Source organism: Octopus sinensis, linkage group LG2, assembly GCF_006345805.1.
Source record: "Octopus sinensis linkage group LG2, ASM634580v1, whole genome shotgun sequence".
Lineage (NCBI taxonomy): Eukaryota > Metazoa > Mollusca > Cephalopoda > Octopoda > Octopodidae > Octopus > Octopus sinensis.
In genome coordinates this window covers 42,165,133-42,186,614 of record NC_042998.1, presented here as the reverse complement: position 1 = coordinate 42,186,614, position 21,482 = coordinate 42,165,133, and the positions used below count along the sequence as shown (strand labels likewise).

General features: G+C 34.3%; 2 protein-coding genes across 8 annotated transcripts in view; one reads left to right on the top strand and one right to left on the bottom strand.

Moving 5' to 3' along the window:
• Positions 1–3,830, bottom strand: part of LOC115224541 (axonemal dynein light chain domain-containing protein 1-like) — a 138,465-nt gene extending 134,635 nt beyond the window's left edge. The window contains exons 1-3 of the mRNA XM_029795454.2: positions 3,393–3,830; positions 2,671–2,767; positions 1,939–2,087 (exon numbers count right to left, since the gene is read on the bottom strand). Of these exons, the coding sequence (XP_029651314.2) occupies positions 1,939–2,087; positions 2,671–2,767; positions 3,393–3,416 (270 nt within the window). The 5' untranslated portion in view covers positions 3,417–3,830. The remainder of the gene's footprint in view (positions 1–1,938; positions 2,088–2,670; positions 2,768–3,392) is intronic.
• Positions 3,831–4,260: 430 nt separating this feature from the next.
• Positions 4,261–19,010, top strand: LOC115232431 (surfeit locus protein 2). 7 transcript variants are annotated; one of them, XM_029802303.2, is made up of 8 exons: positions 4,261–4,408; positions 5,779–5,936; positions 7,036–7,139; positions 8,174–8,338; positions 9,399–9,566; positions 10,710–10,877; positions 15,881–16,014; positions 18,944–19,010. In XM_029802303.2, exons 1-7 carry the CDS (start codon positions 4,310–4,312, stop codon positions 15,997–15,999), a joined length of 981 nt encoding a protein of 326 aa, XP_029658163.1. In that variant the 5' UTR covers positions 4,261–4,309; the 3' UTR covers positions 16,000–16,014; positions 18,944–19,010. The 7 variants fall into 7 exon arrangements, with proteins under 7 accessions (XP_029658163.1, XP_029658162.1, XP_036368560.1 ...); XM_029802302.2 differs by having other exon boundaries at positions 15,881–16,018; XM_036512667.1 differs by lacking the exon at positions 18,944–19,010 and adding an exon at positions 18,610–18,812.
• Positions 19,011–21,482: the final 2,472 nt, after the last annotated feature.

Below are 21,482 nucleotides of genomic sequence, written 5' to 3'. Positions count from 1 at the left end.
TCTCAACAAGTGTGCAACATACCCTCATTTGGTTCATTGGTTCTCAATCTTTTTCAATCTACAGCATCCATAATTCAAAGAACATATCTATTACAACCATGGTCCTTTCACAACATTAAGACTGTAGCAGAAATACTGACAGAATCCCAAACACCAACCAACTGCCTAGGAACTAAATCTGAATCACTGCATTCAGATGTAAAAACAACTAAATGACACAAACAGGATTCTGTCATGGATTGATGATGTCAACAAGCAATTAACCTATTCAAGTCTCTGTTAGCGAGTGTAGTACAATGTACACAAGTTTAACTCATTAGATTCATCATCATCATCATCATCATCATCATTGAACATTCATCTTCCATGCATGGGTAATTACAATAAACAATGTATGGTTTGTCTTTAAGAATTTTGTCTTTGGTACTAGGCAGCAAGTTGGCAGAACCGCTAGCACGCCAGGCGAAATGCTTAGCGGTATTTCGTCTGCGTTACGTTGTGAGTTCAAATTCCGCCAAGGTCGACTTTGCCTTTCATCCTTTCGGGGTCGATAAATTAAGTACCAGTTACGCACTGGGATCGATGTAATCGACTTAATACCTATGTCTGTCCTTGTTTGTCCACTCTGTGTTTAGCCCCTTGTGGGTAATAAAGAAATAGGTACTTTTTCTTTGAGGGACCATCAGCTATTTATAGACAGTTTATCTACTAACTAGTTAGTAGCCATAACACAGCCAAGATCAATGACTGCTGGAATTTACACCACTCAACTTCAACACTAGAAAGTTGTGGTGCATCTGAGCACTGTATACAATAATTCCATTATTATTTTTTAAAGTGATGACTTCTGTTCACTCAATGACAGCTACTATCATTACTGACATACATCTTACATGAACTGTTTTCACTGGTGTAAATATCTTGTTGTCATTTGTTGCAATGACAAAACATTGGTTTGTTAACAATAAGAAATATTTTATATTTAGAACTTCACACTGACTCTCATTCATCTCTCAACTAAACAAAATATTCTCCTATTACAAGATTAATAGAAAAAAATTATTGAGAATTTTTATCAATAGAAGTAAGGATGTGATGTTGGTAAGCAGAATTCTAATTAAACACAATCAAACAAACTAAACCAATGACTCCAAAACTGAGTTATATTACTCACTTGGGAACATTGAAAAGAATATAGTATTTATTTCATTGATCACAATTTATTGATCTAGCCAAACAGGAATTTAAAAGGAATATTGTAACCACACTTCTGTTTGAAATGTGTGTAGCTGAATCAAGATACCAAAAAGGAAACTTTTCATTTACTTTCATTCCCAATGGCATTTTTCATATAACTGAAAAATTAAACCAAAAATCAAAGCTTCTGTACTTGTGTCACCTCAGTGTCATAGAAATTACTGCTTTCAGAAAAAACCCATTTATTCTAATTCCTTCAAGAAATATGAAATAAACCAACAGTTTTGTGTATAAGAAAATAGAAAAGAAGGCAAGCTTCTAATACATCAAATCTACTAATAATGAACTCTAACCATTCTTTAATAAATTATAGTAAACTGGTATATACAAGAAGAGAAATATCATGGCAATTGATGTTATAGATTTATTTGATTAGAGGGCTATTTGACAAATCTTAAACCTTTAGCATTTAAACCAGCCATATAAGACTCAAATGTCCTACCTATTTTATGCTCAAATTGAATAGATATGGCCTCTCATACCTACCCTACAATGTCAATCTAAAAATAAACAATCAAATTATCGAAATCTTGAAGGTACAAGATAATGTGTGATTAATTCAAAACAATATGAATAAATGAGCATTACACTTGACAGAGTAATCTGAATGTTAAAGGATTAGATGAAAACTCTTTACAAATATAAAAAAAAAAGTAAATATCAACAATTTTTTCTGCTTACAGTCAAATTTTTAATATCGTGAGCATTTGTCAGTGGCTTTGAGGGGCTTTCATCAGGAGGCTGGTCTAGTTTAGACAAAGCAAAGACAATTTCTTGAGGAAGATAATAATTCTCAGTTTTAGGCAGTATCCCAAGAGCAGGAAGAATTTCTGGTGAAAAAAAAAATACATATATTCTTTTTTATAGAAAGGTATTTGCAGCACAGTTAAAAAACAATATCCAAATGCTAAACAAAACTGAGTGAAAAAGAACTGAAATATCATCACTTAGTAAGTTTTTATATATCCATATATATATATAGTGTGTGTGTGTGTGTGTGTCCATGTCTTTGTGTTTGTCTCCCAACACTACATAATAACTGGTGTTGGCTTGCTTATGTCCCCATAACTTAACAGTTTGACCAAAGGAACTGATAGAGTAAGTACCAGACTTAAAGAAAATAAGTGCTGAGATAAATTTGTTTGACTAAAAGCCTTCAAGGTGGTGCTCCAGCAGGGCTGCTGTCCACTGACTGAAACAAGTAAAAGAAGACTTGTTATCATTCCCATTTTAAGCTTTACTTGTTAATGCAGCTTCATTTTTTAGCATATTCTCCAAGAACCTTATGATTTAAATGCAATGAAATATTCAGTTTATAAAATAAATATATCAATATTTTAAACCCAGCCAAACATTTTGGAGCATAGAAAACAACACAAAATAGAAAGCATGTCAAGAAAAAGAGAAATATACCTTTATTTGAGTTGTCTGTACTGGATTTCTCTTTGATGGTCTCTGTTTCTGTAGGCATTTTTGGTAGTTTAATGAATGGTTTGCACCAATAAATAATCTAGATAGATAATAAATGATAGTTAGATACATTAACAACGGCATTTATTATTATCGTTAAACTTACATCAGTTTCAGTCATTAGACTGCAGTTATGCTTGAGCACTGCCTTCAAGAACTTTTAGTTGAGTGACTCAACCCCAATACTTTTTTTTTTGGTAAGCTTGGTACTTATTCTATCGGTCACTTTTGCCAGACCACTAAGTTATGGATACATAAAAGAAAACAACACTGGGAGTCAAGCAGTGGTGGCAGACAAACACAGACACAAAGACACACATCATATATATATATATATATATATATATATATATATATATATATATATCTTCTAGCAGTCATTTAAAGATGAATTTAACTACCCACAGAATGGATATCAGTACTGCAAATAATCAATGTATTACAACTCAAAGAAGTTGTATCTTACACTGTAACAAACAAGTACAGGGTCATCACAAATGATAATATTTTCTTCCTTTCATTCATTTACTGCATAGGAATTGTTACATATGCATACATGCATGCATATGTAAAAAAAGTAATATGTATGTATGTATGTATGTATGTATGTATGAATGCATGCATGTAGATATGAAAGCTTGCCTGAGAGAGTTATTGAAAATCACCTGGTAAGACAAGGTCCCAGACATAGAGGTCCTCTCTTGAGCTGATTTACCAACCACCTACACACTACTGAGGAGAGCATATGTCAGGTGCGCAGGTCACCTTATTTCAATGCCTGATACGCGACACCCATGAGAGTATTTTAGAGTGAACTGACAGAGGGCAAGTACAAACAAATGGACACTAAAAGTGCTTCACGGATACACTCAAAGCCTCGCTGAAATGCTTTGAGATCAACCCCTGACGCCTGGGAAACACAAGCGCAAGACTGCCCTGCCTGGTGAAGCTGAACCAAATGAGGTGTCACCTACTATGAACAAAACACGATTGCAGGGGCACAAGGAAAACGCAAACCGCGAAAGTCCAGAGCTTGCCTTCACTCTCATCAGACCACAAGTGCCCGATCTGCGACAGGGCCTTCCAACCACGCATCGGACTGATCGATCGTAGCTGGACATACTGTGACCCGTTTTCTTCTCCTATGTCATCATCAACAATGACGGACTAACTAATGATAACATGATGTATATGTATAGGTATGTGCCTGTGATCCATTTTGCATTGGTTTTTAGACTGTAGTAAGCCTTCGGTCTCTTGATGCCTCGTAACTTAGCCGTTTGACAAAACGATATCCATAAACTAAGTACCGGTTCAATCAATAGGATCGTCTGAATCCCTGAAAAATGTACTTCAGCTGAGCTTCAGTCCAAAGACTGAGAGTCAATATAAGATTAAAAGAAAATGAAATAAAACAAATAGGTCGTGTCGTAGAAATTTCTTGAGGTGAAAAGGGATACCTTTAAAATATTTTGATTAAGAATAAATAACTCACCTTGATATTATTGATTACGTGTTGTCATGGAGATTTAAAACGGAAGTTTTATCTATACTTCCGGCTCCGTGTTATACACCACGCGTGATGGCTATCGACGTGAATAATTCACCAACATTATCTGCAGAGATACAAGAAATTCTGTCGGAAAATAGCCACCTCAAGTATTTATCTGAAAATGACAAGGTATGTTACATAGCCAATACTCCAAGCTAGTCAAAGAAGTGTTAATGTTTATATTACGGACCTCAACATTTTTTAGTTCACTTCTCTCGAAATAGCACTAACGATTCTGGTATTTCTTTTAATACAGTTATCCTTTTTTCATTTATTACCTAAACTAAGATTATTAGATATTGTGATTCCTCACATTCTAAGCGTGTTTATTGTCATTTTCCCGTTAAACAGTTTGAAAATATCTTGGTGTATATAAACCCCAAAACGGATAATACCACTATATAAACAAATACACGTTGGTTAGTGGCGAAGTAAATGTAATTCTATCAAAATGTCACGGGGAGGGTTAAAATATGTCGTTCACATGTTGGTAAATGTAGAAGATGAGGACCTATGAATATTGGCATAAAAGTAAATAAAGTTATCCGGTGGATTTTATTTTATTTCTAGTGTTTGGAAGGCTTTGTTGGCGCTTCTTCCCTTTATCGCATGTCATTTTTGTTTTCATTAGCGTTTTTGACATGACTAATTATAGATTGTCATTTCAAATTATAAGTTACAGAGAGGTTCATATGGAAGCTAAGGACAATGATCATACTATAGAACTTTTGAAGAAAATCGGATTGTTCACATCGAATATGTGGTACACGTGGCCATGATAAGAGTGAAGTTATCGTAACAAAATATCCGCCGGAAAGAATACAATCACTGAGAACAGTAAATTAAAATTGGAAGAAGCAATTGAGATATTGTACATAGATTAATAAGAATTTATGTATTTGTTTGTTTGTTTTTGTCTTGTTTTTTTTTTATATTTAAGTGTGCTTTCATTTTCAAAGTCAGGGTAAAACCGAAGAAGCGCCCAAAAGGTGGCAGAAAAAAAATAATGAGTGAGAGAAACTCGTAGTGTATTGCTGGCCATTATGTCGATACTCAGGAATAGGCCAGTTCATGGTCAGTGGCCTTAAGTGGTACTCATGAAATCCTGTATTCATTATGAAGGGATATGGTTATGTATTGGTTGCTAGACAAACCTCCTAAAGCATTATCTGTGTGTTCATGTGTTTCAGATCCTGAATTTGGTAGCAACTTGTGTTGGAATACCTTTTTCATTAATACTCCCTAACAATGCTTGAAATAAGGAAAATGCAGATAAGAAGTAGCACAGCCTGAGACTATGTCCAGCTGCTTGCAACAATTCAAATTCCACTAAAATCCAGGAAGTGGTGTTGTACTAGGTGGCATGTTAGACTCTTCTTTTGGACATTTGTATCGTCTATCTATGGCAATGTCGAAGGAAATAAGAATTAATCAGGTTTTGTATATACTTGCTTATTTTGTCTGCATATATTGAGATCATTTTTTTTTCTCCTCACTAGATCAAATGTAGTCTATCTGGCCATGAAATGTCATGTGATGCAAAAGTTGTGAACAGTTACCTTCATGGGAAAAAACACAAAAGACTCAAGGCACTTAATGATTATGATTATGACAAATACAGACAACACCTCGTTGACAGTACAAAAAGATTTCCCAAGTAAGATGTTTGATTTTCTTCTTTTCAAATCACTACAAATACTTGTCCTCACAATCACTGATTATTCTTTATGGCTATTTTGCATGCATAACATTGCTTAACTCTTTAAAATGCCCTGGGCTCTATGATACAAAGTTCTTGGAGACAGCCAAAAGAAGCATTTGACCCAGACTGCCTTCTTCCAACTGTTAAACATGCAGGAGGATCTGGTGGGGGGCTATATCTTGGAAATCCGCCAGCCTAATGGTTTCCCTTCATGGCAGAATTAATAGTCAAGACTATTTGAACATTTTATCTGATCAAATTCATCCTATGGTTGTGGAACTGTTTCCAAAGGGAGATGCAATCTTTCAGGATGATAACGTACCAATTCACACAGCTAAAGTTGTTATTGAATGGCAAAAGGAACATTCTAGTGAACTTGAACATCTTATCTGGCCACCACAGTCCCCATATCTCAATATTATTGAACATTTATGGTGCATTTTAGAAAAACAAGTAAGTTGTCAATATTCTCTAATATTATCACTACAAGAACTGGAGACTGTTTTAGCTGAAGAATGAACAAAAGTTCCTTTGGAAACAATTCAAACTTTGTATGAGTCCATACCTCGTAGAATTCAAGCTGTAATTACTGCCAAAGGCAGTGCAAATCCATATTAAGATAAATTTGTTTGAAATTTTAAGGTGTTTCTATTATTTTGTCCAAACCCTGTATATATGTATCATCATCATTTAACCTCCGCTTTCCATGTTGGCATGGGCTGGACAGTTTGACAGGAACTGGCTAGGCAGGAACCTGCACCAGATTCCTGTGTCTATTTTGGCACAGTTTTTACAGCTGGATGCCCTAATATCAACCACTCTGTTGTGGCGTAATAAAATGATATTCAGTTTCAGAAAGGCTTTAGGTTTAGTGAAAGTGGAATTTCTTTGCTAAAATATTAAATCTAAAGAAATAAATACAATAACTCTGTAATTATCTTTAATCCATATTAGTCTTTTTAGCATTTCTGGTCTCCATCTTTGAGTCAAGAATTTTATACACATACACACACACAAACAAAAATGCTATTGACATATACCTTTTGTATTTCAGAAATCAACTGCTGTGTTTATTGACATATAAATATATCAACAATTTACAGTCTTCCTTACAAAAACATATTAATGGGCGCAAATTCCAAAAAGCTTTTAAGAAATGTAAGTTTTCCTTTACAGAAATCAGAAAACGTATCATATAAATTGTTAGCATTATGAATTCTTTACTACTGGAGTCTCTAATGATTCTTTCACTCTCTTTCCCTTTTGCTATGTAAATTACAAATAGTTTATAGCATTAACATGTGCAAATCGATTCAGGATTGGCTTTGTAGACACCTTTGTCGGAAATCTACTACTTTGAAGTCTGTTCTGTTTAGAACTTATCTGCTAGAATATAAATGCTTGCTATAAGTTTTAACTCGGGACCTATTTTATCTTTACATATTCACAGGTGCACACACAAAAATTTTAAAGCAAAATTTGGTTCCGATACGTTGACGTCCCACAAGGGAGGTCACTCTTAGATACGAAATAAAGACGCTTCCTATTTTTCTGTTTTATTGTTTCATCACCCCCGTTTTCAAGATCCACATTTCCACGCTTGCATAGGTTAGACGGAACTTATTGAGAGGAAATTTTTCTACAACTGGATGCCCTTCCTGTCGCCAACCATCACCTATTTCCAGGCTAGCTAGTATTTCCTCTCGGCCAAACATTTTTCACAGAAGGCTGAAAGCAACCTGCTGTATAACGATGATGCTTGTTTTATAATTATCGCATGATGTCAAGACAAGAGCACATACAAACACACACATATACATTTAACATCAGAAAAAAAGCAGATGTAAAACGAGAGAAACAAAATACCAACTCTTCAGGATAAATTACTTTCATAATGTTTCTTATTTATGTAACTCAAATAGTGCAAAAACAAGTGGAAATATGAAATATTTCATTTGTTTCAATTATCTGTATTAATGAAAGTTGGTTTTTTTTTTCTTTGTATAATAGAAGTGTTTTATATTTCAAATTAAAAAAGACTAAATGTCTATTTATTTTGGTTGTTACAAATATGTTACTAGTTTAATACTGGTACTATAATGTTCCTTTAAATATAATAATGTTTAAGAATTTTATTTAAGTCTACATAAAGAATTTTAAAATATGTGTTTTGATTTTATTACATGTTACAGGGGAAGAATTAAAGAAAGAAGGCAAGGAATATATAGTTCCAAAGAAACAACCTAATTCTTCAGAAAATTTTGAAGACATTGGAAAGAAAAGGAAGAAGAAATCAAAATATGAAGAAGATGGTGAAGATGAAAGTGATAATGACAGCTTAAGTGATCTTTATCCAAGTAAGTTATGGTGTTACTAACTAAAACGAAATAAATTAATTTTAGTTCAAACCTGATCAAGTAGACGTCTGATCTAAGGTATACCAACAAATTTCATGCTTTTAGGAGAATGTAGGACTTCTGTATCTAATGTACTCTTTCCATAAATAAGATAGTAGCATGTAATTTGAGGGGAATTTTGGCTGCTGTTTTTAGCAGATCAATCCACAACACAGTGGCTCCCTGAAGGTGTATTTCAATTGCCATCACAGTGTCTGGAGTTAGCGTCATAATTACATTTTATCGTTCTTCTACATCACATGGTACCAAATGTCTTCTATGATTGGCTTAAACCAGTCAGTGCCTTGTGAATGAAAGTGGTAGATGGAAACTGAGTGTACACATCATCTATTTTATGTGTGCTCTTGCATCCAACCAGTGCTTGCATTGGTTGGATGGCTCCTTTCTAACAACTGCTGCATTTTTTTGTCAACATCCTGAGATCAGTTTTTACTACTTTTGCCCATAGCTCTCATCTTTCCTTCCACAGTTTCTTTCTACTTCAATTTCCTATCACTTTTGCATCATGTATCTCAACAAAATGGTGATGTCCATGCAAGCATTACTTCCTGTTTCTCTGCACTTTCAAAGACCTAAATTGACAAAATGTTAAGAGTTTGCTACAGGAAGAGCATCTAGCTTTAAAATACTGCCTCAAATATATTTTCAAGTTCCATGAACTCGTGGAAAGAAGGCAGATGTAAAACAAGATAAACAAAATAACCAAATCTTCAGCATAAATTACTTTTATGGTATTTCTTATTTATGTAACTGAAATAGTGTAAAGACAAAGCATTTCATGTGTTTCTATTATATGTGAGAGTTAGTTTTTTTAGGAGAGTTAGATTTTTTGTTCATTTTCTTTATATAATAGATGTGTTTTATGTGTTTCAAACAAGAAAACTAAATGTCCATTTATTTTGCTTGCTACATTATGCCATTACACATCTGTGCTGTTAGTTTGATTTTGGTATATATTCCATTAACTAAAATGTTTTGATTTTATTTCATTCTTTAACAGGGGAAGAATTCCCGAAAGAGGGCAAGAAACATGTAGTTTCAAAGAAACAGAAACCTAATTGTTCAGAAAATTTTGAAGATATTGGAAAGAAAAGGAAGAAAAAACGAAAATATGAAGAAGATGAGGAAGATGAGAGTGATAATGACAGTTTAAGTGACCTTTATCCAAGTAAGTTAGGATGTTTCTCACTAAAACAGAATTTTCACTTTATTAAATAACATCCTGAGATTGACTTTTAAGACATTTGTCCATAAATCCTCTCCTTTCTACAATTTCTTTCTACTTCAATCTCCTGTCACTTCTTTGATTGTCTGTTAGCATCCATGTACATCACATACACACATATTGTGTGTGTGTGTGCTTGAACGTTGACATTCCGCATTTTTGCGTGGTGTGTCTGAGCAAAATGATGATGTCCATGTATGCAATATGGCTTGTAACTTTGCACTCTCAAAAACCAGTTGAATAATATATTCACTTATTTGGCAACAGAAAGGGATCTAACTAGAAAATTTTTCCCCAAATATATATGTTCGGTGAGTCCATGTCTTCACAGAAAATAACAGGTGTAAAACAAGCCAACATAATACTTAACTTTTCTCTGTAAATTACTTTTATATGTTTCTTGTTTATATGAATCAAATAACACAAAAAACATTTCATTTGTTTCAATTATCTATATTTAGGAGACATAGTATTTTTTTTACATATAATAATAATGAAATTATTGTATACAGTGCTCAGGTGCACCACAACTTGTCAAAATTGCATATAAAGCATATGCAGTAATGTACAAATGTCTGGAAAGTGAACAGTGTATGAGTCAGATACATGCTTGCGTGTGTATGGAGGGGAGAAAATCAGGTGTAGTATTGGCGAATCTCAGGAAGCATGGAAGTTTTGAGGATGCAGTGCTCTGACAACTAACAACTGATGCTAGCAGTTTGTTCCATACTTCAGCAACTCTTAGCATGAAAAAATATTTCCAAAAGTCATGGGAGCTGTACTGTTTTCTGACTTTGTAAACATGTCCACAGGTGGAGTTTGAAAAGGTTATTGTTTGTAAGATGGTTGATAATTTTATGGGTGTCTGCCAAGTCAGCTGCCAGATGTCGGAGTTTCAATGTATCCATGCCCAAAATGTTTTATGTTTCAAATGAAAAAACTAAATATCCATTTATTTTAGCTGCTACGTTACACAAATGTGCTGTTGGCTTAATACTATATGTTCCATTAACTAATACTGCTTAGTAATTTTATTTAAATTTACATGAATTTTAAAAAGTTTTGATTTTATTATATCTTTAACAGGGGAAGAATTCCAGAAAGAGAGCAAGGAATATGTAGTTTCAAAGAAACAGAAAGCTAATTGTTCAGAAAACTGTAAAGACATTGGGAAGAAAAGAAAGAAAAAATCAAAACATGAAGAAGATGAGGAAGAAGAAAGTGATAACGACAGCTTAAGTGATCTTTATCCAAGTAAGCCGTTACTGAAACAGAGTTTTGACTTTATTAAATAACATTTGTTGTTTAATCTCTGTTCAGTTTTGATCAAGTAAACCTCTGATTTAAGACATTCCAATCATGCCAATTCCATCCCTTAAGGTGTATGTAGAACTACTGTATCCAATGTACCCTTTCCTTAAATACAACAGCAGCAAGTAATTGGAGGGAAATTTGGGCTGCTATTTCTAGCAGGTTGATCTACAGCATAGTGGCTCCCACAAGGTGTATTTCAGTTCAATTCTTAACCTTCTTTTAGAAAAGCAACTTTTCATTCTCTCATTTTTTTACCTCTCTCAGTCATTTGTTTCAGATTCTTTAGTAGACTAAGCTACAAACGAGCCTTTATATAATTAGCATGTTATTTTAGCTTTGTTACAAGGATGTAAAAACATAATTACTATACTATAAGCAAACAAGAACTTTGGAAGCTTCCATGTTTGCTGTCTGAAATATATCTTTGGAATCACTCTGAATAACTCAATCTCTTAGTAAAACAATTCTCAAGTGTATGCAGTGCATCAGTGACAAAACAAAAACCATGAAACATATTCACTACATAAGAAACTCACCCATCTGCCAAAATAGTGCACTAAAAGAGGGCTCTTTTCAACGTGATGATCCTAAGACTCATTGGGAACGTCAGTTGCATGTACAAATTCTTGCTAATGACTTTGAAATGCATGCAGATTGGAAGGTGTTATGAAGGGTCACCAACAATAGTAGTGTGACAGTTTGAAGCTGAACAAAGGCAGCTCCTTAACCCTTTTATTACCGTATTTATTTTGAGATGCTCTGTGTTTCTTTCAATTAATTTTATATATCACAAAGAATTTAGTAAAATAACTTGGTTGTCATAAATTGTGACTAAGGTTTGGTGGAAGATTTTACTTCTGAACTTTTGAAAACAAGAAATTTGTACTACAGAGCTAGTTTCAGCCAAGTTGGTACTGAAAGGGTTAATATTGTCAAATTCAATCACTGAGCCTAAACAATGAAGTTCATCATCTTGTTTTCAAATCTGTCTCCTTCATACTGATCATCTGTGTACTCATCAAAGATGTAGTGAAACTGAAAATTAAGAAGTGCAAACATCATCATCTAATCATCAGGCAGCCATAGCAGTAGAAGCTTCAAATCACACCCTGACATTCTGAAAAGGGTGAAACACATTGATTACATATGTCTGCTTTCCAACCATGCGATTTCAGGTTCAATCTTACTGCATGACACCACAACTCCATGGATAAGCCTCATCCACTAAAGCCCCAGGTTGACCAAAGCTTTGTGAGTGGATTTCATAAAACGAAACTGAAAGAAGCTTGTTAATTATATATACACTCAATTCTCTTTTTGCACGGGGGATACATTCCAGAGACTACCGCGCAAAATAAAACCATGTAAAAAAAATATTAATTTTCATATACAAATAAACTGAATTTTTTATTTATATATATATATATCTGTTTGGTTAGGGAGCTTGCTTCCTAGCTACATGGTTTCGGGTTCAGTCCCACTGCGTGGCACTTTGGGTAGGTGTCTTTCACTATAGCCCCGAGCTGACCGGAGCTTTGTGATTGAATTCGGTAGGTGGAAGTTACTGCCGTGTGTGCATATGTGCGTGTAGGTGCTTGTGCCTCTCCCAAAGAGAGAGAGGGAATATATATATATATATATATATATATATATATATTAACAATTAAGGAACGGCCATAATAGGCCATTCACCCACTAGAAATAACAGCCAAAGCTTCTACCGCAAATAAAGATTAATTCCGTAAACAGGAGAAAATTTAAAAAACATTTACCCTGTAATTTCTTGTACGGTATACCGTTTCATCCGCTGTTTAATGGTAAGCTAACCTGATTAAATTAAATCAAGCCAATCTTCCATAAGCCCTCGGATTCTTCAGCAAGAAATAGCTCAGGTCGGAGCAGATATATACACGAGGCATACCCAATCTTGCCAAGTCAATATCTGACCTAAAATTTTCAAATCGTCGCACTCGCGCCAAATTTATCGGCAGCAAATAAATATCAGCCGTCGATTCCATTACGGAATTAACCAAAAAATTCATAATTAATCAATATAGGGTGGCAAGGAAAATTTTGTAGAATTTTATTGCCACCAGCGGCCCAGCGGGAAAAAAATTAAATAGTCATAGACCATTTTTAAGTTCAACATTAACATTAAGGACGGCCATAATAGGCCATTCACCCACTAGAAATAACAGCCAAAGCTTCTACCGCAAATAAAGATTAATTCCGTAAACAGGAGAAAATTTAAAAAACATTTACCCTGTAATTTCTTGTACGGTATACCGTTTCATCCGCTGTTTAATGGTAAGCTAACCTGATTAAATTAATCAAGCCAATCTTCCATAAGCCCTCGGATTCTTCAGCAAGAATAGCTCAGGTCGGAGCAGATATATACACGAGGCATACCAATCTTGCCAAGTCAATATCTGACCTAAATTTTTCAAATCGTCGCACTCGCGCCAATTTATCGGCAGCAAATAAATATCAGCCGTCGATTCCATTACGGAATTAACCAAAAAATTCATAATTAATCAATATAGGGTGCAAGGAAAATTTTGTAGATTTTATTGCCACCAGCGGCCCAGCGGGAAAAAAATTAAATAGTCATAGACCATTTTTAAGTTCAACATTAACAATTAAGGAACGGCCATAATAGGCCATTCACCCACTAGAAATAACAGCCAAAGCTTCTACCGCAAATAAAGATTAATTCCGTAAACAGGAGAAAATTTAAAAAACATTTACCCTGTAATTTCTTGTACGGTATACCGTTTCATCCGCTGTTTAATGGTAAGCTAACCTGATTAAATTAAATCAAGCCAATCTTCCATAAGCCCTCGGATTCTTCAGCAAGAAATAGCTCAGGTCGGAGCAGATATATACACGAGGCATACCCAATCTTGCCAAGTCAATATCTGACCTAAAATTTTCAAATCGTCGCACTCGCGCCAAATTTATCGGCAGCAAATAAATATCAGCCGTCGATTCCATTACGGAATTAACCAAAAAATTCATATTAATCAATATAGGGTGGCAAGGAAAATTTTGTAGAATTTTATTGCCACCAGCGGCCCAGCGGGAAAAAAATTAAATAGTCATAGACCATTTTTAAGTTCAACATTAACAATTAAGGAACGGCCATAATAGGCCATTCACCCACTAGAAATAACAGCCAAAGCTTCTACCGCAAATAAAGATTAATTCCGTAAACAGGAGAAAATTAAAAATTGGGTATGCCTCGTGTATATATCTGCTCCGACCTGAGCTATTTCTTGCTGAAGAATCCGAGGGCTTATGGAAGATTGGCTTGATTTAATTTAATCAGGTTAGCTTACCATTAAACAGCGGATGAAACGGTATACCGTACAAGAAATTACAGGGTAAATGTTTTTTTAATTTTCTCCTGTTTACAGAATTAATCTTTATTTGCGGTAGAAGCTTTGGCTGTTATTTCTAGTGGTGAATGGCCTATTATGGCCGTTCCTTAATTGTTAATGTTGAACTTAAAAATGGTCTATGACTATTTAATTTTTTTCCCGCTGGGCCGCTGGTGGCAATAAAATTCTACAAAATTTTCCTTGCCACCCTATATTGATTAATTATATATATATATATCATCATCATCATCGTTTAACGTCCGTTTTCCATGCTAGCATGGGTTGGACAATATATATATATATATATATATATGTATGTATGTATGTATTATTTAGAACAAACAGTAAGTTGTCATTATAGAACTCGGAGTTACGAATGTTGGAGCGAAGAGCTACGATACATTCTCGTCAGCTATTAATGGCAATAGATGCTATGAAAAACCGTTGAATAAAAGGGAAGTCACTCTAATAGGTAGAAAAAAAGAAAAAAGATACATGCAAAAATATTCTCACAACACATAAACATAAAGCCTCCTGCATTCATAACATCTACATACATATGCACTCACACAAACATTGTGTCAAAATTTTAACGCAATATGAGCAAGTTCCAGGGAGAGGCTAAGTTGGTTACATTGGCTCCACTCTGCAACAGGTGCTTATTTTATTAACCCCAAAAGGATGAAAAGCAAAGTTGACCTCGGTGAAATTTGAACTCAGAAGCGGACAAAATGCCACTAAGCATGCTAATGGTTCTGCTAGCTCACTGCCTTATAGCAATATATATTATTAAAATACTTTAAGCCCACCAGTTCTGATTTCCGACTCATCTCAGTTAATATTGGTTTCTTTTGGATTAAAAGCTTTATAATTGAGAAGGAGGTATCAAATCAATGTTCATATTCTTTCCAAAATTATTAGTAGCATGAATGAAATAACCGAAGCAATCTTTCTCTTGCCAAGCCTTACTTGTTTTTCAAGTAAGGAATATTTGTGTACCGTAAATCCTCGAGTATAATCTGCATTTTTCCCCAAAATTTAAAGGTCAAAATCCCTAGTGCGTACTATATACGAGGTAAAAAATGAAAAGTATTTTCTAAGAAATGTCCGAGTCTCTATTTGCTGTCCAGCAATGTTTTACTTTGTGATGTCAGGCATGAAAATACCTTAAGCTAAGCCAGAAAGCAATGAAGTCATAAAAGAATCATCCATAACATGCAGTAAGCAACATTTATTAAACGTTATTACTGTTATTTCTTTATTTTCTGCAAACAAAATGCACAAAAAAGCTACACGTTTGCATTATGTTATATATACAATAATAATGAAGGACATTACCATTTACATTTTTACAAACCAAGGACGTTATATAGACCTCCTTGAATCAAGTTAGAGAAGGGGTGCGTATTATACACAAGGTTTAGGTTTTCCAGAGGTACAGCCCCCTAAAAATCCCCTGCATATTATACTTGAGGATTTACAGTAAGTAATCACATGACATGCAGAAATTTTTGTTTTTAACACATTTGAAAGATTATCTTTTTATCTCAACATCTTTGACAGCTGAAGAATTCCAGAAAAATGATGATGGCCATAAATCAGTAAAAAAAAAGAAATACGCCTCTGAGAGTAAGTTTAAAAAAAAGAAGAAGAAAAGGAAGAAAGTGGCAGTGACAGTTTAAGCGGTTCCTGTTAAAGTATGTATGTTAAGTATTCTCTCTTCCTTAAAAAAACTTTTTATTTTGTTAAATTTCAAATGTTTGCAGAAATGGAACTGCATATAAGAAACACTAAACCATATTGTACAGCTTAATTGTGAAGTATATTATGTTTTATGTTGACTTGATTCACTCCTTCTTGGTAACAGGTTGTGTATAGTTAAATCAAATTTTCTACTGTTGCCAAAATTTGTCGAGTTAAAATAAATCCATTTTCCAAATGCTACAAAAGTAATGATTTGATCCGGTATGAATTATATAGCTACTTCTGAAATAGATTCTACTTACCATATTTTCCAGCATACAAGTTGATGTGGTATATAGTAATCATATAATGTAAGCATTCAAATATCTTCACTAGCTTTCCAACTGCATTTCACATGGAATTTTTGGGTCCTCCAGAGTTGTCTTGGTGTATAAGTTGACCTCTCCACTTTTCTTTTCTTTTTTTTTTTTTGGTCTGAAAGATTCAACTTAAATTCTAGAAAAAATGCTGCCTAACATTCATCTTTTTTTTTTTTTTTTTTGTCTCATAATTTTCTTCCACTAATTTTTGCTTGCTGGATTATAATGTCAAAATTCAGTATCTTTCATGGATTGTAGTTTTTGACCATTAAAAATTTTTTTTATTCAATGTTTTATGACTGTTCATGTTTGCTAATGATGGACTGGTTTATTTGTTGGAATAGTTGTTTCTGCAACTTTATGTTCCTGTGACTGATAACAACTCCTCCATGAATTGGGAATGGAATTCTTTTTTAATTTTTATCGCCTCACTCTCAGATTTAACCGGATCTTTTCGATTTGAACGGCAGTTTTTAACATAATTTCTAGGTAACTAAAAAATTTTAAACTTCGTATACTGGTAGAATGTGTTTATAAAAACATCTTTTTCTCATGGCTTTATTAAGAAAATTCTATCGTTTGTAAGATATTTGTTGTTTTTTTTTCTTCAATTTCTGCTATTTCAACCAATCAATGACATGTATTGAGGTAAAAACCATTCTGTGCCGTATGAATATATCCCTCGTTTAAGAAACAGATTGGGTTTATTTACATTTGTGGAGAAAAAAAGATACCCCCCCCCCCCCCAACACTAAAGCAGATTGAAATGCAATAGATTGATACTAGGGTCATAATTATGGGTGACAATTTCATATGACACCGCTAGAAAAAACTGTCATTCAAACCGAAAAGATCCATATAACCCACTGCAAAGTTGCAAAGTATAATTCCTTTCATTCTTCATTTGTTTATTGTTCTCATACGATCAATGTGCAAATCATATGTCTGTAAGTATTTTCTTTCAGCATTTACAGTTTATTCTCAGATGGTGTGTAACTTGATGTTCATCATTCTTAAATTACTGTTGGAAACATAACACAACAAGCTTATCAACAGCTCCTAAAAAAGTCCAACATTTTTAATTCTGAGTTTTTATCAAAAGAAATTATTAAGAAGATTGGGGTAACTGGAAAATGAATATTATTCACTAGAATCACGTATATATTTGAACTGAAAGTGAGTTTATATGAATGGTCATAACTGCTTTATAGCCTCCAAGTCAGACTTGATGATGCAGGTCATTATCAAAAGTGTTTTAGCTATGACACCTTATCATTTTGTGTGTCTAAAACTATATTGTTCAATGTATTCTTCTTTTACGTACCCTTCGTTAGGATGTAAATTTAGGGAAATTTAGTTATTCCAAGCAACCATGTAGAAGCTGCCTTACCCCATTGGCTCTCTGAAAGAGTATCTGGTTTTTTAGACTGACTTAATTCAATTGTGGAATCTGAGGAACTTGATTAACTATGGACAAGTGGTAGTTATTGGGTTGAACTCAGAGTGTTAACTAGTTGGCTGGCTGACAGCTTAAATGATAATCTACCTAATTGGGACTTTATTGCTAGCTGATAATCTGACTAATGGGAACTTATTTACTGATTGTCTCAAGTGCAGATTGAAACTACCTACTGACTAAGGAGGCTTTACATTTTATAACATGAATATGTATAAGTGTTAGTATGTGTAAATGACTGGTTTGCAGGTGTTATTTACTAATAAGTTTTCTGGAAAAATCTTTACACTTTAGCATTATTTTATTCAAAGAAAGGGATTGCTAACTTTATTCAAAGTCTTGCTGAACTGTTGAGAGGTTTCTGTGAAAGTGTTAGTAGTAGAAGTTTCGGCAGTTGTGTACTTAAGGTCTATGAGAAGCTGGCATTAATAGGTTTAATAAATTTAGTTATCTTAAAAAAGCTTGGTACTTATGACTTTTCCAGTTTACAATTGCTTTTCTTTGCCATGCTGTGACACATCTCCTAGAATTTATTTAAAAAAACTACTATTTCTGATTAATCATCATCTAATTATCACATCTAAATGTATCTCCTGTTGTTAGTATTAAATCCATTTAGAATATTCATACTTGTTAGATATGAGGTATTCAAATCTTTTGATAAAATTCAATTAACAGTTAGTGGGACATAGAGATGGAGTAAATGATCAAGGTATCCCTATTAAATTAATATTTAATCTGATAGGGATTTTTTTTTTTTTTTTGGATATTAGATTACTGCAGATAGATGAACTTTCTGTTAACAATTTGGGATTCAAGATTCAAAAATGGTGAACAATGTCCAGGAGAATGTTGATTATCAAATATAGTACAATTGGATGCATTTGGAATGTGTAAAATGTAACTACTGCTATTGGAAATCATAAACAAGAAGGAAGAAGATAGAGCAAAAATAAACACTGTGTATGAATTATAACATGTGCCATTTGCAAAATTTTTAGTCTTTATTAAACTTAATATACTTGAAAATTGTCTCTTGGCAATGATCGTAATATCCTCTTAAATTGCTTATATTTCAATATTTTTCTTTTCTATTTCTATTTCTAGCTAACTGAATATCTCTGAAGACCTTTACCTGTATATTCTCTACATAAAAGCTACAATTAAACATAAACTTGAATTTGTTATTATTTCTTATCTTTTTGTTATTTTGGTGACGAATATTTAATTTTCGGTGAGCTGGCAGAAATGTTAGCATGTCGGGTGAAATGCTTAGCAGTATTTCATCTGTCTTTTTATTCTGAGTTCAAATTCCACCGCAGTTGACTTTGCCTTTCATTCTTTTGGAGTCAATCTAATCAACTGCCCCCCCCTCCTCCAAAATTTCAGGCCTTGTGCCTAGTGTAGAAAAGAATATTTAATTTTGTTGAGATTTCTTTTTAATACAAGAGGATAGATGAATAGTTATATATGTGTGTCTATGAACATACATGAATGTTTCTTTCCACATATACAGTAGCTTAGTTGTTTGTTGGCTTCAGTGTAAGAAAGTCAAGCAAAATAAAGTACCTTACTTGTCAAATCGGTTAAAGATGGTGATAATAATAATAATAATGAAATTATTGTATACAGTGCTCAGGTGCACCACAACTTGTCAGAAAGTGCATATAAAGTACATGCAGTAATGTAGAAATGTCTGGAAAGTGAACATGCTTGTGTGTGTATGGAGAGGAGAAAATCAAGTGTAGTGTTGGCGAATCTAAGGAAGCATGGAAGTCTTGAAGGATGCAGTGCTCCGACAACTAACAACCGATGCCGGCAGTTTGTTCCATGCTTCAGCAACTCTCAGCGTGAAAAAATGTTTCCTGAAGTCATGGGAGCTGTGCTGTTTTCTTACTTTGTAAATATGTCCATGGGTGGAGTTTGAAGAGGTGCTCAGTGTTATTGTTTGTACAATGGTTGATAATTTTATGGGTGTCTGCCAGGTCAGCTGCCAGACGTCGGAGTTTCAATGTGTCCATGCCCAGGGAAGTAAGGCGTTCAGGATATGGCAAATGCCTGATGGAGGGTATTCTTTTGGTTGCACGTCGCTCAACAGCTTCCAGACGATTGATGTCCTGGGTAAGATAGGGGTTCCAGACCGGTGATGCAAATTCCAGGTGAGGTCTTACCATAGCTATATAAAGCCGCAGATAGATAGCCGGAAAGCGGCTCACAAAGGATTTGGTGAGTGATGTCAAGACACTCTCAGCCTTCTTGACAATTTTGGCGATGTGTTTTTTCGAACGCAAATCACTGTCGACAATAACACCCAGGTCACGTTCACTTGAAGACTTTTTGAGACTAGTGTTGTGGAGGGAGTAGGTGGACGCTGGGAAGGGTATCTTTATAGTAAAAAGATTACAATCTTCAACATTGATTCTTGAAATGCTAAGTATGTGGAATGTACTGAGAACCACAAATTACAAGTAATTGCACAGACCAGCATAATGAGCGACAACAAAAATAACATTGATGATGATGATGATGTTTGAGTGAAGAAGAATAAAAAGAATATTAAATATGTCGCAGTGCAAGCCTAGATAATATGACTGTGACTGATGATACATGGAAGTTGAGAATGTGACTGGATTAACATTGGGGTCTTAATTAATGAATGGGATGTGCTGTAGTGGGGCATTTGTAACAGGTCACTGGGTTAAATAATGGCAAGGTGATTTTGTGAGACTTTGCATCTGATATATGTAGTGTGTATGAGAGAGAGTACATGTGAGGAAAAACAAAACTTGTGTGGGGTGTGGGTTTTTTTTTTTTCTATGGTGCATCTAAAAGGATAGAGACTATAGCTCTTTTCAGAGTCTCTAAGGCTTGTAAGAGAAAAGCAGGAAATTTTTCTGACCAAAGACAGCTGAATGCTTGGAACACGAACTCAACTCCCAAGGGCCAGGCAGTAGTGTTAACTTAAGAAACAGATTGTCTGCCACCCGAGGGTCATGTGAGTCTGTGTTGCATTTTATGATAGAGAGAATATTCATATGTGAAGAAGTATGCTAATAACTGTTTCTCTACATAGCTGAGTGTGTATATGTGCATAGATGCATATAATTGTACATCTAAGCATGTGGATGTAAATAAGAGCAAAAATGTACAACAATGAAAGTTAATTTGAAGATGTTTGCAAAATATATGAATAGTATCTGTTAATAAATACTTTGGAATTAGGAAAATATTGTGGAGCTCTTTGATTTTGCAAGGGTTTTGTAAGTTTTGTGTCAATTGGGCACTCAAACATAAACAGCCACAGATATGTATTATACACCACTATAGATAGTGTATTTTAAAATTGGCAAATGAACTGGTATTTATTTTGTCACCCCTAAATAACTCTCTAGATGGGATTTTTTTGGATGATATCTGATGAGAAAAGAGCATGTCCAATGTCTTGTGTGTGAACACATTTTTGATCTCCATGTGTCTAACACACGTGGACATGCCTACAAAGTCAGAAAACAACACAGCTCCCATGACTTTTGGAAACATTTTTTCACGCTCAGAGTTGCTGAAGCATGGAATAAACTGCCTGCGTCAGTTGTTGACTGCCATGACACTGCATCCTTTAAGGCCCTCATGCTTTCCGAAATCCGCC

Excerpts from the sequence above, each read along its gene's own strand:
- LOC115232431 (XM_029802303.2), top strand. The coding sequence starts at position 4,310 with ATGGCTATCGACGTGAATAATTCACCAACATTATCTGCAGAGATACAA. Across the intron at positions 8,339-9,398 it reads CTTAAGTGATCTTTATCCAA|GGGAAGAATTCCCGAAAGAG; the intron begins GTAAGTTATGGT and ends ATTCTTTAACAG. Across the intron at positions 9,567-10,709 it reads TTTAAGTGACCTTTATCCAA|GGGAAGAATTCCAGAAAGAG; the intron begins GTAAGTTAGGAT and ends TATCTTTAACAG.